Below are 27,361 nucleotides of genomic sequence, written 5' to 3' on the forward strand. Positions count from 1 at the left end.
GGGATGTATTTACTAGAGAACCGGATACCTTTGAGTCTCTTCTTTGACAGGATACTATACCAGATCATATTCTTTCTGCAGTATATAGGACTCTTATTTTGAAACTCCATCCGCACCTCCCGGAATTTACAAATACGTGGACTCAAGATTTGAATGTTCAAATTAGACCAGAAGAATGGGGGAAAGCGTTTTACCCTCACTTACATCTCGATTATTTTCAGTCAGGTATAGCAAAAGCAACCAAGGAGTTTTTTTAAAGGAAAGAAGTGGAATGTTATGCAGTGGCGTAACATGTTATGCAATGGCCAAGTCAATCACCTGACCTGAATCTGATTGAGCATGCATTTCACTTGCTGAAGACAAAACTGAAGGGAAAATGCCCCAAGAACATGCAGGAACTGAAGATAGTTGCAGTAGAGGCCTGGCAGAGCATCACCAGGGATGAAACCCAGCGTCTGATGATGTCTATGCGTTCCAGACTTCAGGCTGTAATTGACTGCAAAGGATTTGCAACAAAGTATTAAAAAGTGAAAGTTTGATGGATGATTGTTAATCTGTCCCATTACTTTTGGTCCCTTAAAAAGTGGGAGGCACGTATACAAACTGTTATAATTCCTACACCGTTCACCTGATTTGGATGTAAATACCCTCAAATTAAAGCTGAAAGTCTGCAGTTAAAGCACATCCTTTTGTTTTATTTTAAATCCATTATGGTGGTGTATAGAGCCAAAAAGATTAGAATTGTGTCGATGTCCCAATATTTATGGACCTGACTGTAGATGTCCGATGTTTCAGCAGATATATCCAAATGTTTCAGATTTATGTTGGCGTTGTCATTCCGCTAAGGGTTCGCTATTGCATATCTAATGGGAATGTCCATCTGTCTATGATTTCTGGGGTGCAATTCTCCAGCTCCATACTCGTGCAACTGGGATGACTGTCCCCAATTCACCACAAATTACTCTATCTTACCCGGCTCTTTAAAAGCATTTAAAAAGGCCTTCTTAGGCATTGGCTGACGGCAGCAAGAGCAGTTATACCACACCATTGGTGATCGGCACAGGCTCCACCTTTGAGTGAGTGGGTTACAGTGATGGACCATATAGAGATGATGGAGACACTTCTGTCACGTAAATTGGACACATATGAACAATGCTGCCAAATCTGGCGCCCTTGGGAGTTACTCAAGGAATCCTCTGAAATGCAAAATATATATACGGGTCGGCCATAAGATTTGAACCTGGTCGGGGTGAGCGAGGTGATGTCTGTCCAAGTGCCTTCTCCTGGCTGCATTATTTCCACCTTTTTTTTTTTTTTTTTTTTTCTTTTTTCTTCTCACTGTTTTTGTTTGGTCATGTTTTGTGTGCTGTGTCCTACACCCTTGTGGGAGTTGAAGGGAGTAGTAAACCGAAGACTACAACCTTGTTGGGTTGAAGAAGATCTGATAGATTGCTGGACCCCTAGCAAGAATAACCCTAAGTAACCCATTTTATTATTTTATTTTTCCTTATACTATATAAGATCCCGCATCCAATTCGCAATAGTGTAAACCCAGCCTAAGGGTTTTTGTAGGGTGTCTATATATGTCTATGTGTAACATGTTTTATGTTATGTACATTTTTGTAATATGGGTTTCTGGTTGTTTGTGGTATGTGGACAGTATCTCTCTTTGTATAAATTTATATAAAAACTTCAATACAATTTGATTGAAACAAAAAAGCTAACAACCGTTCCCCCACCGGCGCTCCAGGCCCCTCCTCTTTGGTGGGTACCCCCATGGAAAGCTACTTTCCATGGGGGCACACATGCGTGCTTGCTCCTGAGCCCCGCTGCTGTGTCCATTGACACAGACAGGGGGACTTGGCCCTGCCCCCCACTCCCGTGTCACAGCATTTGATTGACAGCTCCCGCTGCTATCAATCTGCCCAATGAGGAGTGAGACGGCGGCAGGAGCCCCTGCACTTTTGCACATCACTGGATCGGCTCAGGTAAGAAAAGGAGGAGGGGGGAGGGGGAGATGCAGCACAGAAGGTTTTTCACCTTAATTAATGCATAGAATGCATTAAGGTAAAAAACCTTAAGGCTTTAGATCCACTGCTTTAGACCTGTAGGTCTAAAGCAGTGGTCTCCAAACTGTGGCCCAGGGGCCAAATTTGGCCCTTTGCTTGCCTTTATCTGGTCCTTGGGGCACTAGTCCACAAAATGACACCATCTATGAGGCACTATTCTTCCCATTAAAACCAATGATGGGCCACTGATGTTGGGGCATGTTTCTGCTTCCAGTAAACTGGCCCTTTGCTTAGAAAGTTTGGAGACCCCTGGTCTAAAGTGTGCTAGAAGGGGTAAGTCAAAACTTGATATTTGCAAGGAAAGTCAAGTTTTCTTGCAGCTGCCAGTGCTTGTATTTCCAGACTTACTGATTTTTTTTATTTATTTTTTATTACATGCATTTTTTCACATCTTCACATTACCACAAAGAATAGTAATGCAACAACCCAGTACAATGCCATACAGCAGAAGCATTTTTTCTAAAGTTGGGGACCCACTGATTTAAATTTATTGGGTTGTGGTAACATAGCATACCACAACCCACAATAAAGCATGTTGTGCCACATGTTTTACCAAAACACAGCCTGGTGTGGATGGGCCCTAAATGCAGCATCTGCTTTTGCTTACATTTTATAATAAGTGTAAGAGCCCTTTCACACTGATGCATTTTTCCTGCAATTTTATCTTACAGGAAAATCACAAGAAAAATGTTTACCTTTAAAATTTTATGGGACTCTTCACACCACTGCATTACAGGTGCGGTGCATTTTGAAAAGTCTTGCATGCTGCCCATTGAAATGAATGGAAATTGCAGTAAAAATGCACCGCAATTGCGTTTTTGGTGCATTTTTGAGTCGCATGTCCATTTTTCACAGGTGCAGGCAACCTAAAAATGCACAGAATATGCACAGAAAACGCATCTGAAACAGCAAAATTGTGGATTACCGTGATTTTGCTACAGAGCAGTGTGAAAGGGCCCTTAATAGCCCAGGTTTATAACAGATTTTATAGCATGCTCAGTATTGCTTTCTGCTAAATGATGCTACAGAATTTGATCTGTTATTCTCTTTGGATGTTTTGAATAATCGCTGTATTATTCCATTAATGGCCATTTGTGGAATTTGCATGTTCTCCCTGTGCCTGCGTGGGTTTCCTCCGGTTACTCCGGTTTCCTCCCACACTCCAAAGATATGCTGGTAAGTTAATTGGCTTCTGTCTAAATTGGCCCTAGTATATGCATGTGAGTTAGGGACCTTAGATTGTAAGCTCCTTGAGGGTAGGGACCGATGTGAATGTACAATGTGTATATGTAAAGCGTTGTGTAAATTGACTGCGCTATGCAAGTACCTTTAAATAATAATAATTTTCATTCCCAGCTATGTTTAGCAGATGTTCTCCGATTTTTAGTATGCAAAAATGCTAATTTTTTTACATTGGCAATAAAATAGTTAAGCAGATCTTCACACATTTATTTTGTAAAGTTGACTAGATAGAGCCAAAGATCCTACTGAGCTGCAGAAAGGTTTAATTTTTAGAACTGTGCTTGTTTTAAAGTTGCCCAGTCCAGCATCAGAGACCATGTTAAGCATACACATAAAATGAAATCATGGAAGCGAGCCATGGCAGCTGTTTTAACACACATTGATGTTGGGATGGATGATTTACTGTGTGTCAGCACCATGTTTCTATTACACCTCAACATCTGTCTTCAATTGCTCTTAGTGCCTGGCTTTCCTCCACTTCATTTCAAGCTTACCATTCTCCAAATAAACTATGAAAAAAAAAATTGTTTTTGTTTTTTAAGAGCAGTTAACCACTGTGTAAGCTCATTGTTGGTTTCAACTGTGCTGTATGTAAAGGACAGGTAAAACATGGGAACAGATATGAATTCAGTGTTCTATTTCTTTGTAAAGAAGCTGGACCCACTCCAAATGTTTCCCAATTTTTATTTATGAATGTGTACACAGTGAAAGGATTTTCCTGTTTCTTTTTGGAAATGGGGTGAAGGAAAGTACACAGGAGACATTTGAACCATGTCTTTATCAAACTCCGTTTTGCACAGCTGGAGATATGACAACATTGCTTATGCAAAACCTAAGGTCAAAGAGCCTATCCTGTACTTGGATGCCATGTGTCGGTGCCTAATGCAATTTGATATTCATTTAACAACTTCAACTCCAGTGCATAAAACCTGTGTAGGAACAGGAGACCAAGTCAAGTGGAGCACAGGTATATAAAGTGTCTACGCCAAAATATTTATTTATCATGCCTTGAAGGTCACAGAAATTGAGGATATTTGTCTCTTTTCTTCTGTAACACCGTTTTATTAATACACTGTTGTCTGACAGTTGTTCAAATATTGTGCACCACAAAAAAATTGCAACTGTCGCCAATTTACTCTACAGGGCCTCTGCTTTCAGGAAATAATTAGGGGGGGGGGTCAAGTAATTTTCAGATGCACAATGCAGATTTTAATAAGTATACAACAAATTAAAAATGCCCCTGTATAAAAGTGTTAAGCTGCTTGCATTCAAAAAGTAAATGGAAATCCACTCACCAGCCACTTTATTAGGTACATCTGTTCAATTGCTTGGTAACACAAATTGCTAATCAGCCAATCACAAGGCAGCAGCAAATCCAATGCATTTAGGCATCTAGACGTGGTGAAGACTGCTTGTTGAAGTTCAAACCGAGCATCAGAATGAGAAGAAAGGAGATTTAAGTGACTTTGAACGTGGCATAGTTGTTGTTGCCAGACGGGCTGGTCTGAGTATTTCAAAAACTGCTGATCTACTGGGATTTTCACGCACAACCATCTCTAGGGTTTACAGAAAATGGTCCAAAAAAGGGAAAATATCCAGTGAGTGACAGTGGACAAAAATGCCTTGTTCATGTCAGAGGAGAATGGGCAGACTGGTTTGAGATGATAAAAAGGCAACAGTAACTCAAATAACCACTCGTTACAACCAAGGTATGCAGAATACCATCTCTGAACGCGCAACACATTGAACCTTGGATCAGATGGACTACAGCAGCAGAAGACCACACCGGGCGCCAATCCTGTCAGCTAAGAACAGGAAACTGAGGCTACAATTCACACAGGCTCACCAAAATTGGACAATAGAAGATTGGGGAGACATTGCCTGGTCTGATGAGTCTCGATTTCAGCTGCGACATTCAGATGGTAGGGTCAGAATTTGGCGTAAACAACAGGAAAGCATGGATCTATCCTGCCTTGTATCAACTGTTTAGGCTGGTGGTGTAATGGTGTGGGGGATATATTATTGGCACACTTTGGGCCCCTTCGTACCAATTGATTGTTTAAACGCCACGGCCAACCTTAGTATTGTTGCTGACCATGTCCATCCCTTTATGACTACAGTGCACCCATCTTCTGCTTCTTCCAACAGGATAATGTACCATGTCACAAAGCTCAGATCACCTCAAACTGGTTTCTTGAACATGACAATGAGGTCACTGTACTCCAATGGCCTCCACAGTCACCAGATCTCAATCCAATAGAGCACCTATGGGATGTGTTGGAATGGGAGATTTGCATCATGGATGTGCTGCCGACAAATCTGCAGCAACAGAGTGATGCTTTCAGATCAATATGGACCAAAATCTCTGAGGAATGTTTCCAACACCCTGTTGAATCTATGCCATGAATAATTAAAGCAGTTCTGAAGGCAGAAGGGGGTCCAACCCAGTACTAGCAAGGTGTACCTAATAAAGTGGCCAGTGATTGTATATTGATGTGTTATTGCAAAACTGCATTTATTAGTGTCCTTTATATCTGCCTAGAATTCAGTGTTAAATATTTGTATCATAAGTACATCAGGCAGATGAATTGCATATTCATGCTGGCTGTCCTGTACACACGTAAACCCCTGTGACTGCACCTTATCTCACATGTGTCGGACAGATCTGAACCATTATGATGCACTAAAATTTCACTTGTCACAAAACCTATCCTTTCCAATTTAATTTACGTATTATATGTTAAAAAAATCTGTTAGAGCAGAAGTGCTCAAACTATTTATATCTAGGCTCTAAATGTCAGTGTATATTTTTTTTCCTAGAACATTGAAGGAGAATATAGCATGTAAAATTGTTAAACAAGCCTTTCTCATTTAGGGTCAGTTCACACCGGAACACCCATTCATTTCATTGGGTTGCCAAATGCATGGGAACATGCAAAAAGTAGGGCAAGCATGACTTTTACTCATCTCATCACACCAAACCGCATCAAACTGCCACGTTTGCTAGATGCGTTTGGGGTGTTATTAACTAATGATGGTACCTGCGCACATCTAGCAAGGCCAAGTGCGTTCCTATGCGGTGCAGGAAACGTGCACAGAAACGCATATTCTGGTGTGAACAAGGCCCCTCATGTTTTTACAATTTACATTTTCACTTTATTCTGTAGCTGCTGTCATTTTCTAAAATCCTTTTAAAAAAATGTTGATGCAATATGGCAACCTGGAGACATCCTGTATGCTGTTAGTGTACAGAATGTCCCCAGCAATGTAATTTCCTATATGTGTGATTGTCTTATTGATGTCCTTACACATCTGCACAATGATACACATTTTAAGCATCCCCTGCAATAGCATTTTTTTGAGAAACACCCAGAGGGCTCATTACCTCTAAAATGATCCAGATCCTTCATCTTTCCTATTCAGCACACGAAGTGAGCAATGCGTGGTTATAATGAACCAGACCCTCCCATTTAGGAATTGGCCTGGTAAGGAATTTGAAACTTTTTTCTTCATGGGTAGGAATCTCCAACAAACTTTGATATAGAGTTAGCAAAGTCACACAAATATTCCTATTAAGTGTACATATACATGCATTTTGCATGCATCTATGGTATATTAACACTCAGATGTAGTGGAGCCCCCTAAATCATAGTTGAACAACTTTTCATGGAGAAGTTATCTGCCGAACACCCAAAGGGATTTCGGCTTGCCTTCCTACTTGGCAGCACTTCTCAGGTTAATGTAATGCTATGTTGCTTGAGTGGAGCTATGAAGAGCTACAGGGATGCCCTATTGTTGAAGGGATGTTTTTTTCTAAGGAAGTGGTGAAATAATTCTATCCAAATTTTGAGATGAGAAAGAGGAAGCACAAAATATGTAGGCAAAAGACACTTCCCTGGGGCATCCCAAGTTGACATGGACTATGAAGAAAAAATACAAAAATAATCCGCCAAACCCATAAGTGTGTTTTATCAAGCTACTTTTACTTTATTTTGGCTTTTAAAAATAACCTATGAAATTATATAGATGTTAAACCATTTTTCATACAGCAGGAATTCCAGCACTCCTCTCCTACATGTAAAGATCATCATTTTGCTAGAAAATTACTCAGAACCCCCAAATATTTTATATAATATATATATATATATATATATATATATATATATATATATATATATATATATATATATATATATATATATATATATATATCTCTCAAAACTTCGGGTGGGTTACTGCCTTTTCTTTATCCTGGTTTCAGCTAGAACAGTGTCAAGGTGGACTCCCGTCTTCCACCAATATCCATTAAAAGACAACAAAGGAACACGTTCTCAAAATTTTTAATTACTTTACTGTATCTTCAAATCATCATTTCAAGTCATGTATAGCAGCAGCAGCAGCAGCGACAGTATACAGTTGCGAGCATCCCTGCTCTTCCTCAGGCTTTCTGGCTTTGTGTCACATTCTACAAACACCTCCCTCTTTTAAATCCCAACACAGGTGGATGTTGCCCCACAGGTGTTTCCCATGCTTACAAAATTGAAAACACATGGACTAAATTAACCCCATACTGGTTCACAATAGATTAACTACCTATTACCCCTAGGCTGCCTCTGACACAATAAATCCAATTCATTGTTTGTCAAAATGTAACAATATATCAAATGGGGTCATATAAAAACGAGAATGCTTACAAAAGCCAAAAGACTAAAAGAGAATAAGTACAGTTTCTGACTCTTTATATCAAAATTATGTATCAATAAATGTACACAGTAATTTTTCATGTTTGCCTAATAACAAATTTCCATCATGGAATAATCAAAAAATCTGGTCATGACTTCATCCCATTTTCATGAATCATTCCATAATGTGTCCCATATCTCCCATACATCAAGATGCGATTCTATCTGGGGAAAAAAAAACATGCAATATAATCGCTGACCAAATCATTCATAAAAATAAATACAAATCATAAATGATGTCCTGATGTCCTTTTTCCTCGAAATGCCCGGATACAGGAAAACCTGGCTATTTTAATCTTATGGTGCTGCGATGTGTGATTCTGTCCTTTTTATCTTCTGGGTAGTTTCACCAACATATAATAGTTTGCAAGGGCAAGTAAGAATATAGATCACGTAAGAGGATTTACATGTGAAGGATCCCTTTATTGTGACCTTTTCCCCATTTCTGGGATGGATATGATGGTTACCTTTTAGCATAAGTTTGCACTGAATGCAGTTCAGGCAGGGAAAAACACCCTTTCCTTTTCTTGCCTAGAAACTTGGTTTTTAATATGTGTTCCCTGGGTCTATATTCTGATCTCACCAGTGCATCTCGCAACCTTTTATTCCTTCTAAAGGCTTTGAATGGTGTTTGTTGAAAGACCTCAACCTGTGGATAGGAATGTTTCAAAAGGGGCCGGTGCTTCCTAATAATTCTAAACACATGCTCGCTATAGCTGTGAAATTGCATCAAAACCGGTAATCGCATTGTCTGTGGTTTATGTCTTCCTGGAGATATACCCAATCCTTCCTGATTTATTTTCTTAAATTCTTATGAGATAATGTAAGTAGGATATCCTCGTTCCTGGAACTTAAAGTGGGAGTCCGGCGACCTATTTTTTTTTTTTTTTTAGGTCATTGAGACACTTTGCTAATCCCAAAATAATACTCAGTTTGGGTGTAATATTTCCGCCTCTGTTTTCGTACTGAAGAATAACTTTAAAAATGTGATGCTGGCTGTTTCCATCTTGCTTGTGGGCATGTGAAGCCCACAAGCATTGATTTCCTGGATGCGGTGAATGCTGTTCATTCACAGCTTGTTCACAAGCATGATCATTGTTCCCGCACTGAATCTTGGGAAGCCTGACACTAAGCTCCCAGGAGACAGTGCGGCGCCGAGGAAAGGTAATAAACACACCTACTCCCATGGGAGGAGAGACAGGAAGTGCCACAATAAAGTACAATATAAAGGTAATTACAGTGATAAAAAAAATTTTCGTGCGACATTTGAACATCTATGCAATTAACTGAGGGGGGGAAAGATTAAGTTAAAAATTTGAGTGGAACTCCGCTTTAAGGCACATTTCTTTCATTCTTATGCTCCTCACTGTCTCATTGCTAACTATTCTTTTGACCCGTAAGAGGTGGCTCGTTATGATAGATCGAAACTCATGGGGGGGATGCAAACTGTCATATCGTAGTAATTGATTTCTGTCTGTTGGCTTGACATACAAGTCAGATTCCATCCGATCCGAATTTACATTGACAGCAGTCAGATGGAATCTGACTTGTTGGGGCAACACCCACCTGTGTTGGGATTTAAAAGAGGGAGGTGTTTGTAGAATGTTACACAAAGTCAGACAGCCTGAGGAAGAGCAGGGATGCTCACAACTGTATACGGTAGCTGCTGCTGATTTACATGACTTGATAACTTGATGACTTGAAGATACAGTAAAGTAATTGCAAATTGGAGAACGTGTCCCTTTGTTGTCTTATATATAATATAATTTTTAGCAGAGACCATAGGGAATAAAATGGCAGTCATTGAACTTTTTATGTCACACGGTATTTGCGCAGCAATTTTTCTAAACCAATTTTTTTGGGGAAAAAATAGTAAAGTTAGCCCAAATTTTTGTATAATGTGACAGATGATGTTACACCAAGTAGATAGATACCTCACATGTCACGCTTTAAAATTGCGCACACTTGTGGAATGGCGCTAAACTTTGGTGCTTAAAAATCTCCATAGGCGACGCTTTAACATTTTTTACAGGTTACCTGTTTAGAGTTACAGAGGAGGTCTTGGGCTAGAATTATTGCTCTCGCTCTAACGATTGCGGTGATAGCCTCTTTAAAGATAAGCCAATGAGGAGGGAGTTGCAGTAGTTGAGGCAGGAGATGACCAGGGAGTGGATTAGAAACTTTGTGGTGTCATTGGTTAGGAAGGAGCATATCTTAGAGATGTTGTGGATGTTGAGGCGGCAAGCTTTGGACAGGGGCTGAAAGGATACTTCAGAGTCCAGGAATACACCTAGGACCTTGGCGCGGGGGGGGGGGGGTGCGTTTATAGTTGAGCCATTGATTTTGACAGGGAAATCAGGGGTGGAGGCACTTGGGAAGAGGAAATATCATGAGCGGTTTTGGATAAGTTTATTTTGAGGACACGATGTGACATCCAGGCTGATATGCCTGTTAGTAAGTTGGTAATGCGTAAGGAGACTGATGGAGTGAGTTTGGGGGTAGAGAGATAGATTTGGGTGTCATCCGTGTAGAAATGGTATTGAAAGCCATGGGTGGTCGAGGCAATCAACTGACCCAGGAAGGAGGTGTAGATTGAGAAAAGGAAAGGTCCAAAAACAGAACCTTGGGGGACCCCGATGGAGAAAGGAGGAGAAAGTAGAGTTAGACCAAAGGAGTGGAGTTTTTTGAGTTGGTGGTTCACTGTGTCAAAGGCAGCAGAGAGGTCAGTAGTTAGTAGGTCATTTGTGAGTTTAAGGAGAGCAGTTTCTGTGGAGTGTTGAGGGCGAACTCCATACTGAAGGGGATCAATATGTTTTTTAGTCAAATAGCCACGCAGTCAGTTGTTGACCAGTTGTTCAAGGAGTTTGGAGGAGAAGGGGGGAGTAAGGAGATAGGGCATAGGTTGTTAGTATTGGTGGGGTCCAGTGAGGCCTTTTTAAGGATGGGGGTGACTAGCGCATGTTTTAGATAGTTTGGGAAGATGCCAGAAGAGAGGGAGAGGTTGAAGATGTGAGTTAGTGTAGAATTATGAGAAATAAAAGCTTGCAAAAAATTTGAATAACTAATTTACCGCAAATAAATAATAATTGCACGCTTATGAGAGATATATATATATATATATATATATATATATATATATATATAAAATATATATATATATATATGTGTGTGTGTGTGTATATATATATATATATATATATATATATATATATATATATATATATATACACACAGTTGTTCTCATAAGTTTACATACCCTGGCAGAATTTATGACTTTTGATTTTCAGAGAATATGAATGATAAAACAAAAACATTTCTTTTACTCATGGTTAGTGTTTGGCTGAAGCCATTTATTATCAGTCAACTGTGTTTACTCTTTTTAAATCTTAATCACAACAGAAACTACCCAAATGACCCAGATCAATAGTTTGCTGGTGAATTTGGACTGATAACGTGCACAAGTTGACACAAAGGGGTTTGAATGGATATTAAAGGTAACCATCCTCACCTGTGATCTGTATGCTTGTAATTAGAGTGTGTTTGTTTATAAAAGGTCAATGAGTTTCTGGACTCCTGACAGACCCTTGCATCTTTCATCCAGTGCTGACGTCTCTGGATTCTGAGTCATGGGGAAAGCAAAAAAATTGTCAAAGGATCAGGAAAGGGATATAAAAAATATCCAATGAATTGAGAATGCCAATCAGCAGTGTTCAAACTCTAATCAAGAAGTGAAAAATGAGGTGTTCTGTTGAAGCCAAACCACCGTCAGGTAGACCAACTAAAATTTTAGCCACAACTGCCAGGAAAATTATTCGGGATGGAAAGAAAAGCCCACAAATAACTTCAGGTATAATACAGGACTCTCTGAAAACATGGTGTGGCTGTTTCAAGATGAACAATAAGGAGGCATGGGCGAGTCGCCAGAAGAAAGCCATTACTACGCAAATATCACAAAGTATCCCGCTTACAATATGTCAAACAGCACAGAGACAAGCCCCAAACCTTCTGTCACAAAGTCATTTGGAGTGATGATACCAAAATTTAGCTTTTTGGCTACATCCATAAACGCTTCATTTGGAGAGGAGTCAACAAGGCCTATGATGAAAGGTACACCTTTCCTACTGTGAAACACGGAAGTGGATCGCTGATGTTTTGGGGATGTGCGAGCTACAAAGGCACAGGAAATGTGGTCAAAATTGATGGCAAGATGAATGCAGTATGTTATCAAAAAATACTGGAGGAACATTTGCATTCATCAACCAGAAAGCTGCGCATGGGACATACTTGGACATCCCAACATGACAATGATCCAAAACTCAAGGCCAAGTCGACCTGTCATTGGCTACACCAGAATAAAGTGAAGGTTCTGGAGTGGCCATCTCAGTCTTCTGACCTCAATATCATTGAGCCACTCTGGGGAGATCTCAAACGTGCAGTTCATGCAAGAAGGCCCAAGAATTTCCAGGAACTGGAGGCTTTTTGCCAAGAGGAATGGGCAGCTTTACCATCTGAGAAGATAAAGAGCCTCATCCACAAATACCACAAAAGACATCAAGCTGTCATTGATATATATAGATTTATATGTTGCTATAAAACATATCCTATAAAAAAAATCTAATTTCTTCATAAATTTTAGGCCAAAATGTATTCTGCTATATGTCTTTGGTTTAAAAAAAAAATCTCAATAAGTGTATATTGGTTTATGCATCTACAAACTATGGTGTATATATAATGGAATTGACGTACCTATAGACGCTATACTGTAATGGCGGTGATCACTGACTTAGTGGGACTGTGATAGGGTAGTAGGCAATCTGGCGCTAACGGACACTGGCTGGGAGGATCACTAACAGACACTGACATCACTAGTGACACTGATACAGTGATCAGTATTAATACTGTACTGATGACACTAGCTGGGAAGGGGTTAACATTTGGGGCAACCAAGGGGTTAACTGTGTGCCTAACAATGTGTAAGGTATGCTGCTTTTACTTTCTGATCTGACTGCTTTTTCTCCCTGCTTTTTAAAAAAGAAAACTGTCAGATCGCTGTTCCCTGTACACAGAATTCTGTGTTTTTTCTGTGTGTGATTGGACACAGCCGATCATCATTCAAAATCATTGGCTGAAATCCTCTGCCAAGCTCATGCTGTGTGCAGTCACAATGAAAAAAAATATATAGCTAAGGCCACTTTCACACTGAGGCGCTTTACAGGCGCTTTATTGTTAAAAATAGCGCCTGTAAAGCGCCTCTCCTGTCACTCCAGTGTGAAAGCCTGAGTGCTTTCACGCTGGAGCGGTGTGCTTGCAGGATGCTAGAAAAAGACCTGCAAGCAGCATCTTTGGGGCGGTGGAGGAGTGGTGTATACACCACTCCTCCACTGCCTCTGCCCATTGAAATGAATGGGCAGCGCTGCCGAATCGCCTGCAAAGCGCTTCGGCAGCGGCGTTACCCCTTCTGCTGCTAGCCGGGGTTAAAAGCGCCCTGCTAGTGGCCGAAAAGCACCGCTAAAACGACGCTAAAACTAGCAGCGCTTTACCACCGATGCTCTCGCCGCCTTAGTATGAAAGTAGCCTAGCTGAATTGATGCCAATTAAATGGAAACCTGAATTAGATACTTTTTGGTAGTGTTTGGAAGCACTGAAAGCTACACATCAGATTTGATCTTTGGTTGTCATCCCACACAGTACATATGACCAAGCTCATATGCTGGCCATACATTATGCAATTTTATAAAAATTTCAACGGTCACTTTTCAACAATAACAAACTAATCTAGGAAACCTGCTCCCAGCCACGCCTTGCTAAACCATGAAACAATCAAAATTGTGTTTGGTAGGTTGTCTTGATCCTTCAGTCTTTTTTGCAATTTAATAACTGGTAGAAATTGCTTGATATTGCCAGTAATTGATGTGTGTATGAACTATTTAGCGTCTGTGATTTGAAAAAAAGAATAACATTAATCAATATATTATTCTCATATTTTAGAAATTGAGGCATTGAAACTGGCTCAGCAGGCTAAAAAGGCTCAGGCCAAGAGAAAAGCTACACCTGTAGTTGGAGATATGCAGCCACTGGTGGATGCCCTGCCAGAGCTCTCTGAGCTCACTACTCCTCGTAAGCCCAGAGCACCAAGGAAGCAGCCAAAAGAGTAAGTACCAAGGAATAAAATGCTTCTTAGTTAATCATAGCCATAGCTTTTACAAGAGATATTACAGTTACCAATAACGTACATGTAAAACATTCTTTAAAATCTCCTATAGGCTTTAAAATATAAATGGCATCGCAAGTAATTCAAAGTCGTTTTCAGTACTTTCAATATGCCAAGGTCCTAGTTTAGGCACTGCTGTCCCTGTCTGCACTGCAGAAGTTTGGAAGCCAGAAAATCATTTGACTTCTATGGAGCTGACTAATTAAAAAGCTATAGACCAGGGCAGATCCTGGCAGCATTACTGTTGGAGCAGTAGGGACAAGTGGGTTTTTACAGCAATTTATGTTGAAGGATGTTGTGAAGGTAACGTATACTATACACCAAATGGAGTAAACTAAACCAGACAGTGGCACCAACAATGTTTTTTGGTTGCAAAAGGAGGTAATGGAAGGCATTTAAAGTATCTGCTCATAAGCACTTTAGGCTTTTAACCCCTTCACTGCCAGGTCTGTACCAGATCTAATCAACACCCCCCCCCGCAAACCCCATCCCCACAGCTACCATTGTTAGCAGACATCCCTCCCACCCACTTCCGTTGGCTTCAGGTGCTGCATGGGGCTTGGGGGAGGTCCATATGTGTTCTCCCCCCCCCATTACTCAGATGCCCCCCCCCCCTCCCCGATCCATGCCTGCTCCAAGCGGCATTCCTTCTTCCCTCCCGCTTCCTACAGCTTCTCCCTGCACTGATCTCTGGTGATCTGCCAGACTGGGGAGTGCGGCGGGGGGGAGGAGTGGTGAGGGTGAAGTTGGGGCTTGGTATACATGTGTTTACCAAGCCCCCCTCTTACTGTACAGTGGATATAGGCAGTAATTGCTCCTATATCCACTGACAGCTGATGCATAGTAACACTCGCAGTTTACTATGTATCAGGCTGTCATTTTATGAATGAATGAGAAATCTCTATACAGATTCCTCATTCATTCAAGTAAAGTGCTGCAGAGACAAGAGACTATCTTCAGTCCCTTTCTCTGTCTCAAAAAAAAGAGATATGGGGGTCTGTTTAGACCTCTGATATCTCACCAAAGACCCCCCCTCAAAAAAAATTTAAAAAAAATGTAAAAAATTAAAAAAATAAAAAAAACCTAGTAAGACCTCCCAGGTCCGCCCGTACTCACCCCTCCACAGTGACGGTCCCCCCGCATTCACCCCTCCAATAAAAAAACTCATAAAAACGTACGAGTCCGGCACCCTGCACAGGGGCAGCTCCCCTAATGGACCAGCCGCTCCTGGTAAGACCCCTTTTACATGGAGTGGACTCTGTCAAGCAGATCCGCCTGCTCAGCAGGAGATCAGTCTACTGATCCCTGCTGAGCAGGCGGATGACAGGTCCGCATCCACTCCGCTGATGCAGAGCGGACAGAGCCCGCTGTTCTCTATGGAGGCGTTAGGATGAAAACGGACTGCCTGTCCATTTCCATCTGATCCGATCTGCTAGACGGATGGGGAATGGAATCCCCATCCGTCTGTTTTTATCAGACTGGATTGGATGAAGGTGGGTGTAAACAGACATATTTCCATCAGCCTCTCCATGGAGAACAATGGGCGGTCTGATTGGACCCGCATGAAAAACGGACAGGCAGACCCGGTTGGTTGTAGGGGCCTAAGGCCTTGTTCACACAGGGCATACACAGCGTACCTTTACAGGGATGCACCGGTTTTCCATGCATCCCTGTGAAGGCAGTCCCATTGATGTCATTTGGGATGTAGCAACTGCACGAACAGAGCCGTTGCTCCCAATTTTACATCCATGTAGGTCCGCATGCATGTCCCTTAGCTCACACTGTGCATTCAGGATCATGTACTCACACCCACACGGATGTCAGATTGGAAACAGCAGCTATGCCTGTTCAGCCATTGCATCCCAATTTACATAAATGAAACTGCTTGTACGGGGATGCACAGAACACCTCTGCATCCCTGTGCGAGTAAACATGGCCCTCCATGGGCATACACTTTAATTTGCCACATGTGAGCGATGCTTTAGTAGCAATTTAGCAGGAATTTTGTAAGTTGTGTTTATGTGCACTAATATTCATTTTTGTGTATTTTTTGTGAAAATAGCAATATGATGAACATTTGCGCAATTTTTGCGGGCCCAAAAAATCAGTAGCACTTTTTTTATTCTACGGGTCATGTGCTTTCAGAAAATGTCTAGTTTGAGGGGTCTTTTCAAATTCTGAAAGCTGTAAGTGAAAAATGGTAACCTCCGGCTTTTTAGAGTAAATTGTTTTTATTTACAGTTTTGCGTACCTTTTTAAAACGTACAAATATTTTGTTGTTTATTAACTCAGTTTTAACAGTTTTAACTTTTATATTTACTAGGAATTTTGTACATTTTGCCATGTATGGATCCACTTAATTGATCCAATTAATGATTTTAGTGTATTTTTAGCAAAAATATTGTTTTGATAAACATTTGCGCAAATACCGCGGGGCCTAAAAAATCAGTAGCACCTTTTTTTTTAATTCCAGAGGTCATATGCGTTCAGAAATTTTTGGGTACGTTCGATTTTCACCATTTTGCAAAAAGGCGCAATTTTAAATTTACAAATATTTGTTATTTATAAATATTTGTTATTTATTAACTCAACACAGGATAAGCTTTTATATTTAGCAGGAATTTTGTAAAATTATGTGTTTTTATCTGCTAATAATGGTTTTAGTGTATTTTTAGCGACAATATTGTTTTGATAAACATTTGCGCAAATACTGCGGGGCCTGAGAAATCAAGAGCACCTTGTTTTTATTCTAGAGGTCATATACTTTCAGAAAATAGGGAAAAATGAAAACCTTCAGATTTTTAGAGAAATTTGGATATTTACAATTTGGCATACGTTCCACTTTCACCATTTTGCAAAAAGGCGCAATATAAAATTTTTTTTTGTTTTATTTATTAACTCCATACAGGTTAGGCTTTTATATTTAGTAGAGATTTAGCAGGAATTTTGTAAAATTAGCTGTGTTTTTATGTGCTAATAATGGTTTTAGTGTATTTTTTGCAAATATATTGGTTTGATAAACATTTGCGCAAATACTGCAGGGTCCAAAAAAATCAGTAGCACCTTCTTTTTATTCTAGAGGTCATATGGTTTTGGGGTCTTTTACAAATTCTGAAAGTTGTAAGGGAAAAAATGAAAACCTTCAGATTCTAAGAGAATTTTGGATATTTACGTTTTTGCGTACGATCGATTTTCACCAAAAAGGTGCAATGTAAAAATTACAAATATTTATTTATTAACTCAATACAGGTTAAGCTTTTATATTTAGTGTGCATTTTGTAAAATTTGCTGTGTATTTATCTGCTAATCATGATTTTAGTGGATCTTTAGCAAAAATATTGTTTTGATAAACATTTGCGCAAATATTTTGGGACCTTAAAAATCAGTAGCACCTTCTTTTTATTCCACTGGTCATGTGCTTTCGGAAAATATATGGTTTGGGGGTCTTTTACAAATTATGAAAGCTATAATTGAAAAATAAAAAAGCAAAGGAAAAAATTGCAAAAATGGTTTTGCCACCTGAGTGTAAAAATGGAGCACAGAGCCTGGCAGCAAAAGGGTTAAAAAACGAAATTGGAGCACAGGTTCACTTTAACTAGGTCACTATCAAGTGTAAACATTCTCCATGTAAAAGAAGCATCTGTAAGGTCATATTGAATAGATGTTAAAGCGGAAGTCCCGCAAAAATTTTTTTTTTTAAAAGTCAGCAGCTTCAAATACTGCAGCTGCTGACTTTTAAAACAAGGTCACTTACCTGTCCAGGGCACCCGCGATGTCAGCACCCGGGGGGCTGAACCGTCCCTCGGTCCTCGGATGCTGCCGCCGCCATCTTCGATAAGGGAATCAGGCAGTGAAGCCTTGCGGCTTCACTGCCTGGTTCCCTACTGCACATGCGCGAGTCACGCTGCGCAATCCGGATGGTCCCTGCTGTCTCTGGAATCTGTGTGTTTCCCAGCAGACAGTGCGGAGGGGGGGAGAGGCGTAGACTCCCGTGGGAGTCTATGCCCAAAAGTGGGTGCAGATACCTGTATACTTGCACCCCCCTCCTCCCTGTGCCAAATGTGACACCAGAGTGGGGGAGGGTTCGGAAAAGCGGAGGTTCCATTTTTGTGTGAACCTCCGCTTTAAGCACATGGCAGTCTAAACAAATGGCAAATATGCAAACTTGATAATTCTTCTACATGAGGTATGTGAAAAACATTTCTGTCAATAAATGAAGTTAGAATTTTCCTATCTAATGTGAATTCTGGATGTTTTTTATTATATTTTCAATAAATAAGAGACCATCCAGGGTCAGGTTACAGATATAATTGTTATATTTACCCTGTGACAATTCTAACCTTGATACGGTTGAAGTAAAACCTACTATGTTTAGTTTTTCTGCCGTTTTAGTTACAACATTTTTAGATCAAGTATCTAAAAAGTGAATCTGTTTAAAGGGTTTGTTACCCCCATCATGTACTTTATATAATCCACTCTGCCTTATAATGATATTTCCCCCTGTGTGTGTTGTATATACCTTATCTGTGAGCGCTGACCAGCGGTCACATGACGCGCCACATCTCTCCTCTCCCTGTCTCACAGATGCAGCAGGAGGGGCTGAGATTCCCCCGCTGATGTCAGTCTGGAGGGGAGGAGGAGAGATCTGACGCATCACGTGACTGCTGATCAGCGCTCACAGATTAGGTATATACGGCTTTTATATATATATATATATATATATATATATATATATATATATATATATATATATATATATATATATATATATATAACACACACACAGGGGGACATATAAGGCAGAGCGGATTATATAAAGTACATGATGTTATTACAGCAGCAGCAGGGGGGGCAGACCCTAACACAGTAGCCGACACGCAGGGAGGGAGAGGAGAGACAGCAGGGCTGCGGATGACAGAGGCACGCAAACTGACCACGGTGTCAGGGCTCAGCAGCCATGATTACCGTGGTCAGTTTACAGAGGGGAGAAACTGTCAGGATCAACCAGGTTTTTTAGGTGTTACAGGCAGCTAAATGACACAGGACAAGCACTGTCATATAACATGCTTTAAAGGAGCAGGATCCATTTTTTTTTTTATTTTTTTTTTTGGGTTAACATACGCTTTAAATCTGTAGTAAATCTATAATGTAAAGCAACTAGCACATACATTCTGGTACCAAATACATATAAAAAACACAAAATAAGTGCAGCACTAAACCTCTCTTTATTAATAATGAGTCACAATTATAATAATTCTAAACACAATATATCACGTGCAAATTAAAATTAATTATAAATGTTGCTAATAATCTGTGACAAATCACAGTGTACAAATATATTCCATGTACACCAAAACAATGTCAATCAACCATACACTTAACAATCTGTGATCTATCTCTGTGTGTATAAAAATTCACTGTGACACTCCCAATAGAAAGATCTGTGTATCATGATGATATCGGCCTAGCAGCACTAGGGTCGTCTGTTTGAATCTCAAATATGGCACTACCTGCACATAGTTTGCATGTTCTCCCTATACCTGCTGGGTACCTTTCCTCCGGGTACTCCTGTTTCCTCCCACACTCCAAAGATATGATGGCAGTTTAATTAGCTCCTGTCTAAATTGGCCCTAGTTTGAATGTTAGTTGGGGACCTTAGAATGTAAGCTCCTTGAGGGCAGGGACTAATGTAAATGTACAATATATATGTAAAGCGTTACGTAAATGGACGGCGTTATACAGGCACCTGTAATATCAAATTGTCCGTTGAGCTTATACATAATAGTTTGTGACCAATATCAATGTGCAAGAAAGTCCACTTGATACAAACTAAACACTCTTAGAGGTGGTAAGCCCAATAATATGATCCATGTATCCCAGGGACATACAGCAGTGAAGAACCAACCAACAAATACTGCTTACCTGTTTAAATGCGTGCTCATAAGCACTTGTGGGATTATTCCCAATTGCACACGATAAACTCCTCTAAAGCCAGCCATATGATCAAAAAAATGATCAGTGCTGCCGGCTATAGTGGGGGTGGCTTCACTTCAGCACAGCAGGAAGGATTCCCCCATCCACACATTTGGCTTTTTTTTTTTTTTTCCAAACTGCTGGTTGATTGAAAAAAATTAATGATTTATGGCCTTTTAGAATGGGAACAAGCTTACAAAGATAAAGATGACACACAAAACATTCCACATAGTGTAGTATGCTAAAAGCATCCACTTTTTTAAAATACAGATTAGTATACTCACATAATCCAAGGATATCAGTATCACTCATCAACATGAAAATCCAGACCTAATCTCCGGTCTTTAGCTTGTCTGGCTATCTGGATTTTCATGCTGATGAGCGATACTGATATCCTTGCAAAATGTGAGTGCACTAATTTTGTATTAATGGGGTTTCTTTTAACATACTACGCTATGTGGAATGTTTGTGCTTTATCTTTATCTCTTTGTGAGCGTGTTCTAAGAGGAGGGCAGTCCATCCTGGGCATTTGGGATTAATCCTACAAGCGTTATTGACCACTCTTCATGCAGAAAATATTTAAAAGAAAACAAGTAAGCGCAGCTGGCCCTAAAAGTGACAATACAAACCTTGTGAAATAAATAAGACAGAAAAGTACAGCGCTGAACTTTTCTTATGTTTTACTCTTTATGCAGGGTCATAGCAATCTGGTAAGCAGTTTTTGTTGGCTGTTTGTTTGTTCACTGCTGAATGCCCCTGGGATGCACAGATCTTTCTACTGGGAATACCACCTCTAATAGGGCGTACACACGGTCGGACTTTGTTCGGACATTCCGACAACAAAATCCTAGGATTTTTTCCGACGGATGTTGGCTCAAACTTGTTTTGTCTACACACGGTCGCACAAAGTTATCGGAAAATCCGATTGTTCTAAACGCGGTGACATAAAACACGTACGTCGGGACTTTAAACGGGGCAGTGGCCAATAGCTTTCATCTCTTTATTTATTCTGAGCATGCGTGGCACTTTGTCCGTCGGATTTGTGTACACACGATCGGAATTTCCGACAACGGATTTTGTTGTCGGAAAATTTTATCTCCTGCTCTCCAACTTTGTGTGTCGGAAAATCCGATGGAAAATGTCCGATGGAGCCCACACACGGTCGGAATTTCCGACAACACGCTCCGATCGGGTGTATGGGGCATAAGAGTGGTATGCCATCCATTGAGAGAGCTGTGATGCAGCCATGACTCCCACACGCATAAGCAGGAGTGACGTCATCACGGCTTGGCTATTCAAATGGCCAGAGCCCGCAAACCCGGAAGGAAGACCGAGTGAAGATGGAAGCCCTGTCAGCGGTGACAGTGCACCGCTGGAGGGCTTCATTCTAAGGTAGGTCTTTCATAAAGAGCTAGTATGCAATGGAAGCTAGCACATTATGCCATTGTCCTGCAGGGGTCCTTTTTTTTTTTTTTTTTGGCGGTTTACTACTGCTTTAAGTGTATGTTTGATTGACATTGTGTTTGTGCACACTGAATATATTTGCACGTTGTGATTTGTTACATATTATTGGCACCATTCATAATTCATTTTCACTTGCACATCTGTATTTGCACTATGGAGTTGATTTACTAAAGGCAAATCCACTGTGCACTACAGGTGCACTTGGAAGCACTACAAGGCATGCTGTTTGCCTTTCTAAGGGTGTGGCAACATGGTTCTTCTTGCAGTTAATAATATAGTCTTTGTGAAGCAATAGTTTCCAAATGTTTTATTGAAAGCAGTTTCTTTTCTTTTTTTGATGATACCTGGATCCTTCACTCTTCCTACTAAAGCATTTTATGATGTGTCTGTAGCAAGATGACTGATTTCAGAATTTTTGGCTGAAACACGTGAACCACAAAATAGCTGTGAAACTGTCTGGGATTTTCAGCAGTCCTGTAAAATCGTGGGCTGTTTGAGTATTTGTTTCCCTCTATTGTTTTTGGACAGTTTAACTTGTTCATAACCTCTAAGCTATAAGCCGTCTATTATCAGTATGCAAAATACTGTTACACCTAGGCATTATAGAAAAAGTAATTTGGTTTAGAGTTGCTTCCAGATCATATTGATACACTTGTGAATGCTACTACCCTGTCCTATGGTCTACATCCATTTGTTCACCCTCCTTCCCTTATTTTTATGAGTGATTTTTTTTTCTCTTTTGGGAGAGGTCTTTCTGAGGATTTGGCCCACTTGGGCCTCTGTACAAATCTACTCTTTTACCCTAGCAGGCGCACTTTTCCTAGTTCGCGTAACACCACTATTTTTAATTACCACTTAAGGGACCTGGCACACACTTGTTGTGTTAAGATGCCATGACTTTTTAGTTCATACATTGGAAAACCTACAGGGAATGAAGATAACACACATGCTTCTTTGTCTACACAATGGGGTTGAATTATTAAAACTGGGAAAGCAAACTCTGGTGCAGCTGTGCATGGTAGCCAATCAGCTTCTAACTTCAGCTTGTTTAATTAAGCCTTTACAAAAAAAAACTGGAAGCTGATTGGTTTCTATACAGAGCTGCACCAGATTTTGCACTCTCCAGTTTTAGAAAATCAACCCCATTGTGTGTTTTTTTGTAGTCCTCATTCCTTTCTCTGTTTTGTGGGTGAACTCACTTCTGATGACCAACCTGCCTTCTGGTAGCAACGCTAAGCCACCAGAACAGTTGTTTGTGTTCCATAATTGGATGTCAGATGTCTGTATCGGAAAGCCCTTACTGTGAATGTTTTTTCCCAAGACATTAAAGCTTATCTCTGGATTAGGAACCGCACAATACAGGGAACCAAAGGCTCCCTTTAACAGTTTCTTAATAAAATCTTAGGTATGTGTATTCCATTCTTGGGTAACTTTATACCCCGCTTGTAAAGTGTTTTGACAGAACACAGAAGGGTGGAGGAAAGTTTGGGGGTAAATTTGAGTAATGCCTGACATAAACCAGAAGTATTGGCCTCTACATGTCTTTATAACTATAGCCCTTTGGATATCTTTCCATCTAACTATTTTTGTGGTTTGATTGGATGCTTCAGAAAAGAATTAAACTGTTGCCTTAAATGCAGCTGGCAAGTAGACCTGTACTTGTTTCAAAGTAGTTTAGTTTAAAGTTCAGTTAATCTTCAGCTAGGTAAACCCTTTTCAACTTCAATAAACGTGCCCATTAACTTGCAATGATATATAACATTTTTAACAGAAAGAAAGGGATCATGTTACTTCTCAACCAAGTAAAAGTTTAACCATGCAAACTGTACATTTTCTTAACTAAATCTGGAAGTATCTGTGTCATGAATAGTGGATCTACAGCCTGACTGTTATGCACACTCAGAAAGACACATATAATTATAGGCCCCCATATTTTAATCTAGCCTAAAATAATCAACGCTTTTTTTAGTTTTTATTTTATTTTAATAAAGAATGGAGTAAGTAAAAGGAGGACCACAGCAAATGGCCCTTAACCACTTACGGACCGGCAGCCGGTTGGGTCGGCTGGGCAAATCGACGTTTCCTTACGTCGCTTTCCCTTTTGGCCACAAGGGGCGCTCACGGGGCCCCGCAGCGAGTGCCTGGCAGGCGCGATGACCGCCGGGCACCCGCAGTCGCTCGTGACAGAGCAAGAACCGGAATCTGTGTGTGTGTAAACACAATAACCCCGGTTCTTTCAGGGGAGTAGACAGATCGTGTGTTAATACTAAGTATGAACACCGATCTCTCTCTCCTCCTAGACAGTCCTGATCCCCCTATAGTTAGAACACAGTGAGGGAACACAGCTAACCCCTTGATCGCCCCCTAGTATTAACCCTTTCCCTGCCAGTGACATTTATACAGTAATCAGTGCATTTTTATAGCACTGATCGCTGTATATTTGTCAGTGGTCCCAAAAATGTGTCAAAAGTGTCCAATTTGTCCGCCGCAATATCGCAGTCCCGATAAAAATCGCAGCTCGCCGCTATCACTAGTAAAAAAAAAAAAGTATAGTAAAAATGCCATAAATCTACCCCCTATTTTGTAGGCACTATAACTTTTGCGCAAACCAATCAATATAAGCTTATTGCGATTTTTTTTTTTTTTTTTTGCCAAAAACATGTAAAAGAATACATATCGGCCTAAACTGAGGAAAAAATGTGTTTTTTTTTTTTTTAAAAATGTGGGATATTTATTATAGCAAAAAGTAAAAGGTATTGTGTTTTTTTTTTTCAAAATTGTCGCTCTTCTTTTGTTTATAGCGCAAAAAATAAAAGCCGCAGAGGTGATCAAATACCACCAAAAGAAAGCTCTATTTGTGGGGAAAAAAGGACATCAATTTTGTTTGGGCACAGTGTTGCATGACCGCGCAATCGTCAGTTAAATCGACGCAGTGCCGTATCGCAAAAATGGCCTGGTCATTGAGCAGCCAAATCTTCCGGAGCTGAAGTGGTTAAACAGGTCATGTACATAACACAAGAAAGGTAGAAGCAAAAGATGAAGAAAATTGTATAGTTTGGTTACTGGGTCAGTATTTGACAACTAAAGGGGTGGCAATCAATCAGGTATTTAACTCCACACAAAGAGGTACAAGCCTCACACATTTTGGATATTAGGTGTTTTGTCCTATATGGAAGATTGATTGGAGGATATTTTGCAGTTAGTCTGGTTTGATACCATTAAGTGTATCAAAAGCATTGCACTATTGTGTAGTTTCAGTGATAACGTTTTTAAATTAAAGGGGTTGTCGAATAACGAATATAATACAATTTGATATATCAGAATGTTATTATTTTTTAAAAACTGTCATTTTCGCTTTCGGCACCAAAATTTCCATTCGGTGCACCCCTAATGAGAAGGTAATGGTGAGAAGCTGCTTGCAGCCCTTGGAAATTCTATAACCATATTTTATGCCTTTTAAGACCTGTAGTCCCTGTTTGGGGGTTAGATGGGTAGACTGGAGGTAATGGTAGAATCTGATAATCTCCTCGCATATGTTGTGGCTTTGATCGTTCTCCAAGTTAGAAGTTGAGGAGGGGGTCTGTGGACAGATGGGGGGATGTTTTCGAGCCCATTTATTGAGTCTTGTTGTTAAAGAATATTCTAGGAGTTGTCTGTAGGAGGCATAAAGACGGGAGATGACAAGTTTTTCTGTGTTGGAATATTGCAAGAGGGAATCTAGCTGGTTTGCCCAGTTTCTTTGAGACCATTTTCTTTTTTTTTTTTTTTTTTAACTTTGCAAAGTAAGTGTTCATTTTCAGGAGAACCAGCAGGTTGTGGGATAAAAAGTGAATCCACCCACAAAACACAGTAAACTTCTCCATTGCTGAGTTCAAAGATAAGGGTTTGTTGTGGTGGTGCTTGTCAGAGATCTAATCGGATTCCCTTGTTAAAGATCAGGTATTTCTATAGACTCAGAAAAGGCGGGTTTTTTATTGGCAGTTAAAACGGTACATGTTTTGTAAGTAAACCAGGTGGTATATGTAAAAGGATTCAAGATTATTTCTGGAGGTAGAAGTGCATTAAAGTGGATGAAAACCCTCACATATACCCAGTGAAGTGAACAGCCTCAGATGATACACTGGGATGAAACAAATCTCCCTAAGTTTTACATAGGTATCTGCTGTCTTCATCTTTATATACTGTTTAACCACTTAACAACCTGGCCATAGCCGTACTATGACGTCCTTCCCGAATCGTGCGCACACGGGAGCATCCGTGACCCGGCGCATCACAGATCACGGTAAATGGCCGCCGACAGCGGCCGTTTACCATGTGATTGCTCTGTCAAATGACAGAGCGATCGCATGTAAACAAACCGGCGTGATATCTGGTTTCTCTCTCCCCTCTCCGTACAGTGTGAGCAGCACTGTGGGCTGGATGTGGCGTGCCCACAGCAATTCTCAGTGACAAATCCAGCCATCCATCCCTCTGTATAAGCCATCCACGCTCAGCAATCCCGCCATCCACGCTCAGCAATCCCGCCATCCACGCTCAGCAATCCCGCCATCCACGCTCAGCAAACCCGCCATCCACGCTCAGCAAACCAGCCATCCACGCTCAGCAAACCCACCATCCACGCTCAGCAAACCCGCCATCCACGCTCAGCAAACCCGCCATCCACGCTCAACTATCCCGCCATCCACGCTCAACTATCCCGCCATCCACGCTCAACTATCCCGCCATCCACGCTCAACTATCCCGCCATCCACGCTCAACTATCCCGCCATCCACGCTCAACTATCCCGCCATCCACGCTCAACTATCCCGCCATCCACGCTCAACTATCCCGCCATCCACGCTCAACTATCCCGCCATCCACGCTCAACTATCCCGCCATCCACGCTCAACTATCCCGCCATCCACGCTCAGCCATCCCGCCATCCACGCTCAGCCATCCCGCCATCCACGCTCAGCCATCCCGCCATCCACGCTCAGCCATACCCCCATCCACGCTCATTCATCCCGCCATCCACGCTCATTCATCCCGCCGTCCACGCTCATTCATCCCGCCGTCCACGCTCATTCATCCCGCCGTCCACGCTCATTCATCCCGCCATCCACGCTCAGCCATCCCGCCATCCACGCTCAGCCATCAACGCTCATCCATCCCGCCATCCACGCTCATCCATCCCGCCATCCACGCTCAGCCATCCCGCCATCCACGCTCAGCCATCCCGCCATCCACGCTCAGCCATCCCGCCATCCACGCTCAGCCATCCCGCCATCCACGCTCAGCCATCCCGCCATCCACGCTCAGCCATCCCGCCATCCACGCTCAGCCATCTCAGCCATCCACGCTCATCCACGCTCAGCCATCCACGCTCATCCATCCCGCCATCCACGCTCATCCATCCCGCCATCCACGCTCATCCATCCCGCCATCCACGCTCATCCATCCCGCCATCCACGCTCATCCATCCCGCCATCCACGCTCATCCATCCCGCCATCCACGCTCATCCATCCACGCTCATCCATCCACGCTCATCCATCCACGCTCATCCATCCACGCTCATCCATCCACGCTCATCCATCCACGCTCATCCATCCACGCTCATCCATCCCGCCATCCACGCTCATCCATCCCGCCATCCACGCTCATCCATCCCGCCATCCACGC

The 27,361-nt window shown here is 41.3% G+C and overlaps 1 protein-coding gene across 1 annotated transcript in view; it reads left to right on the top strand.

Annotated features, from left to right (window-relative positions):
• The window catches only part of SLX9 (SLX9 ribosome biogenesis factor), a 290,807-nt gene that overhangs the window by 189,906 nt on the left and 73,540 nt on the right, over positions 1-27,361 (top strand). The window contains exon 4 of the mRNA XM_073633478.1: positions 14,042-14,204. Coding sequence (XP_073489579.1) covers positions 14,042-14,204 — 163 coding nt within the window. The remainder of the gene's footprint in view (positions 1-14,041; positions 14,205-27,361) is intronic.

The sequence above is a fragment of the Aquarana catesbeiana genome, linkage group LG06 (assembly GCF_042186555.1).
Source record: "Aquarana catesbeiana isolate 2022-GZ linkage group LG06, ASM4218655v1, whole genome shotgun sequence".
NCBI lineage: Eukaryota > Metazoa > Chordata > Amphibia > Anura > Ranidae > Aquarana > Aquarana catesbeiana.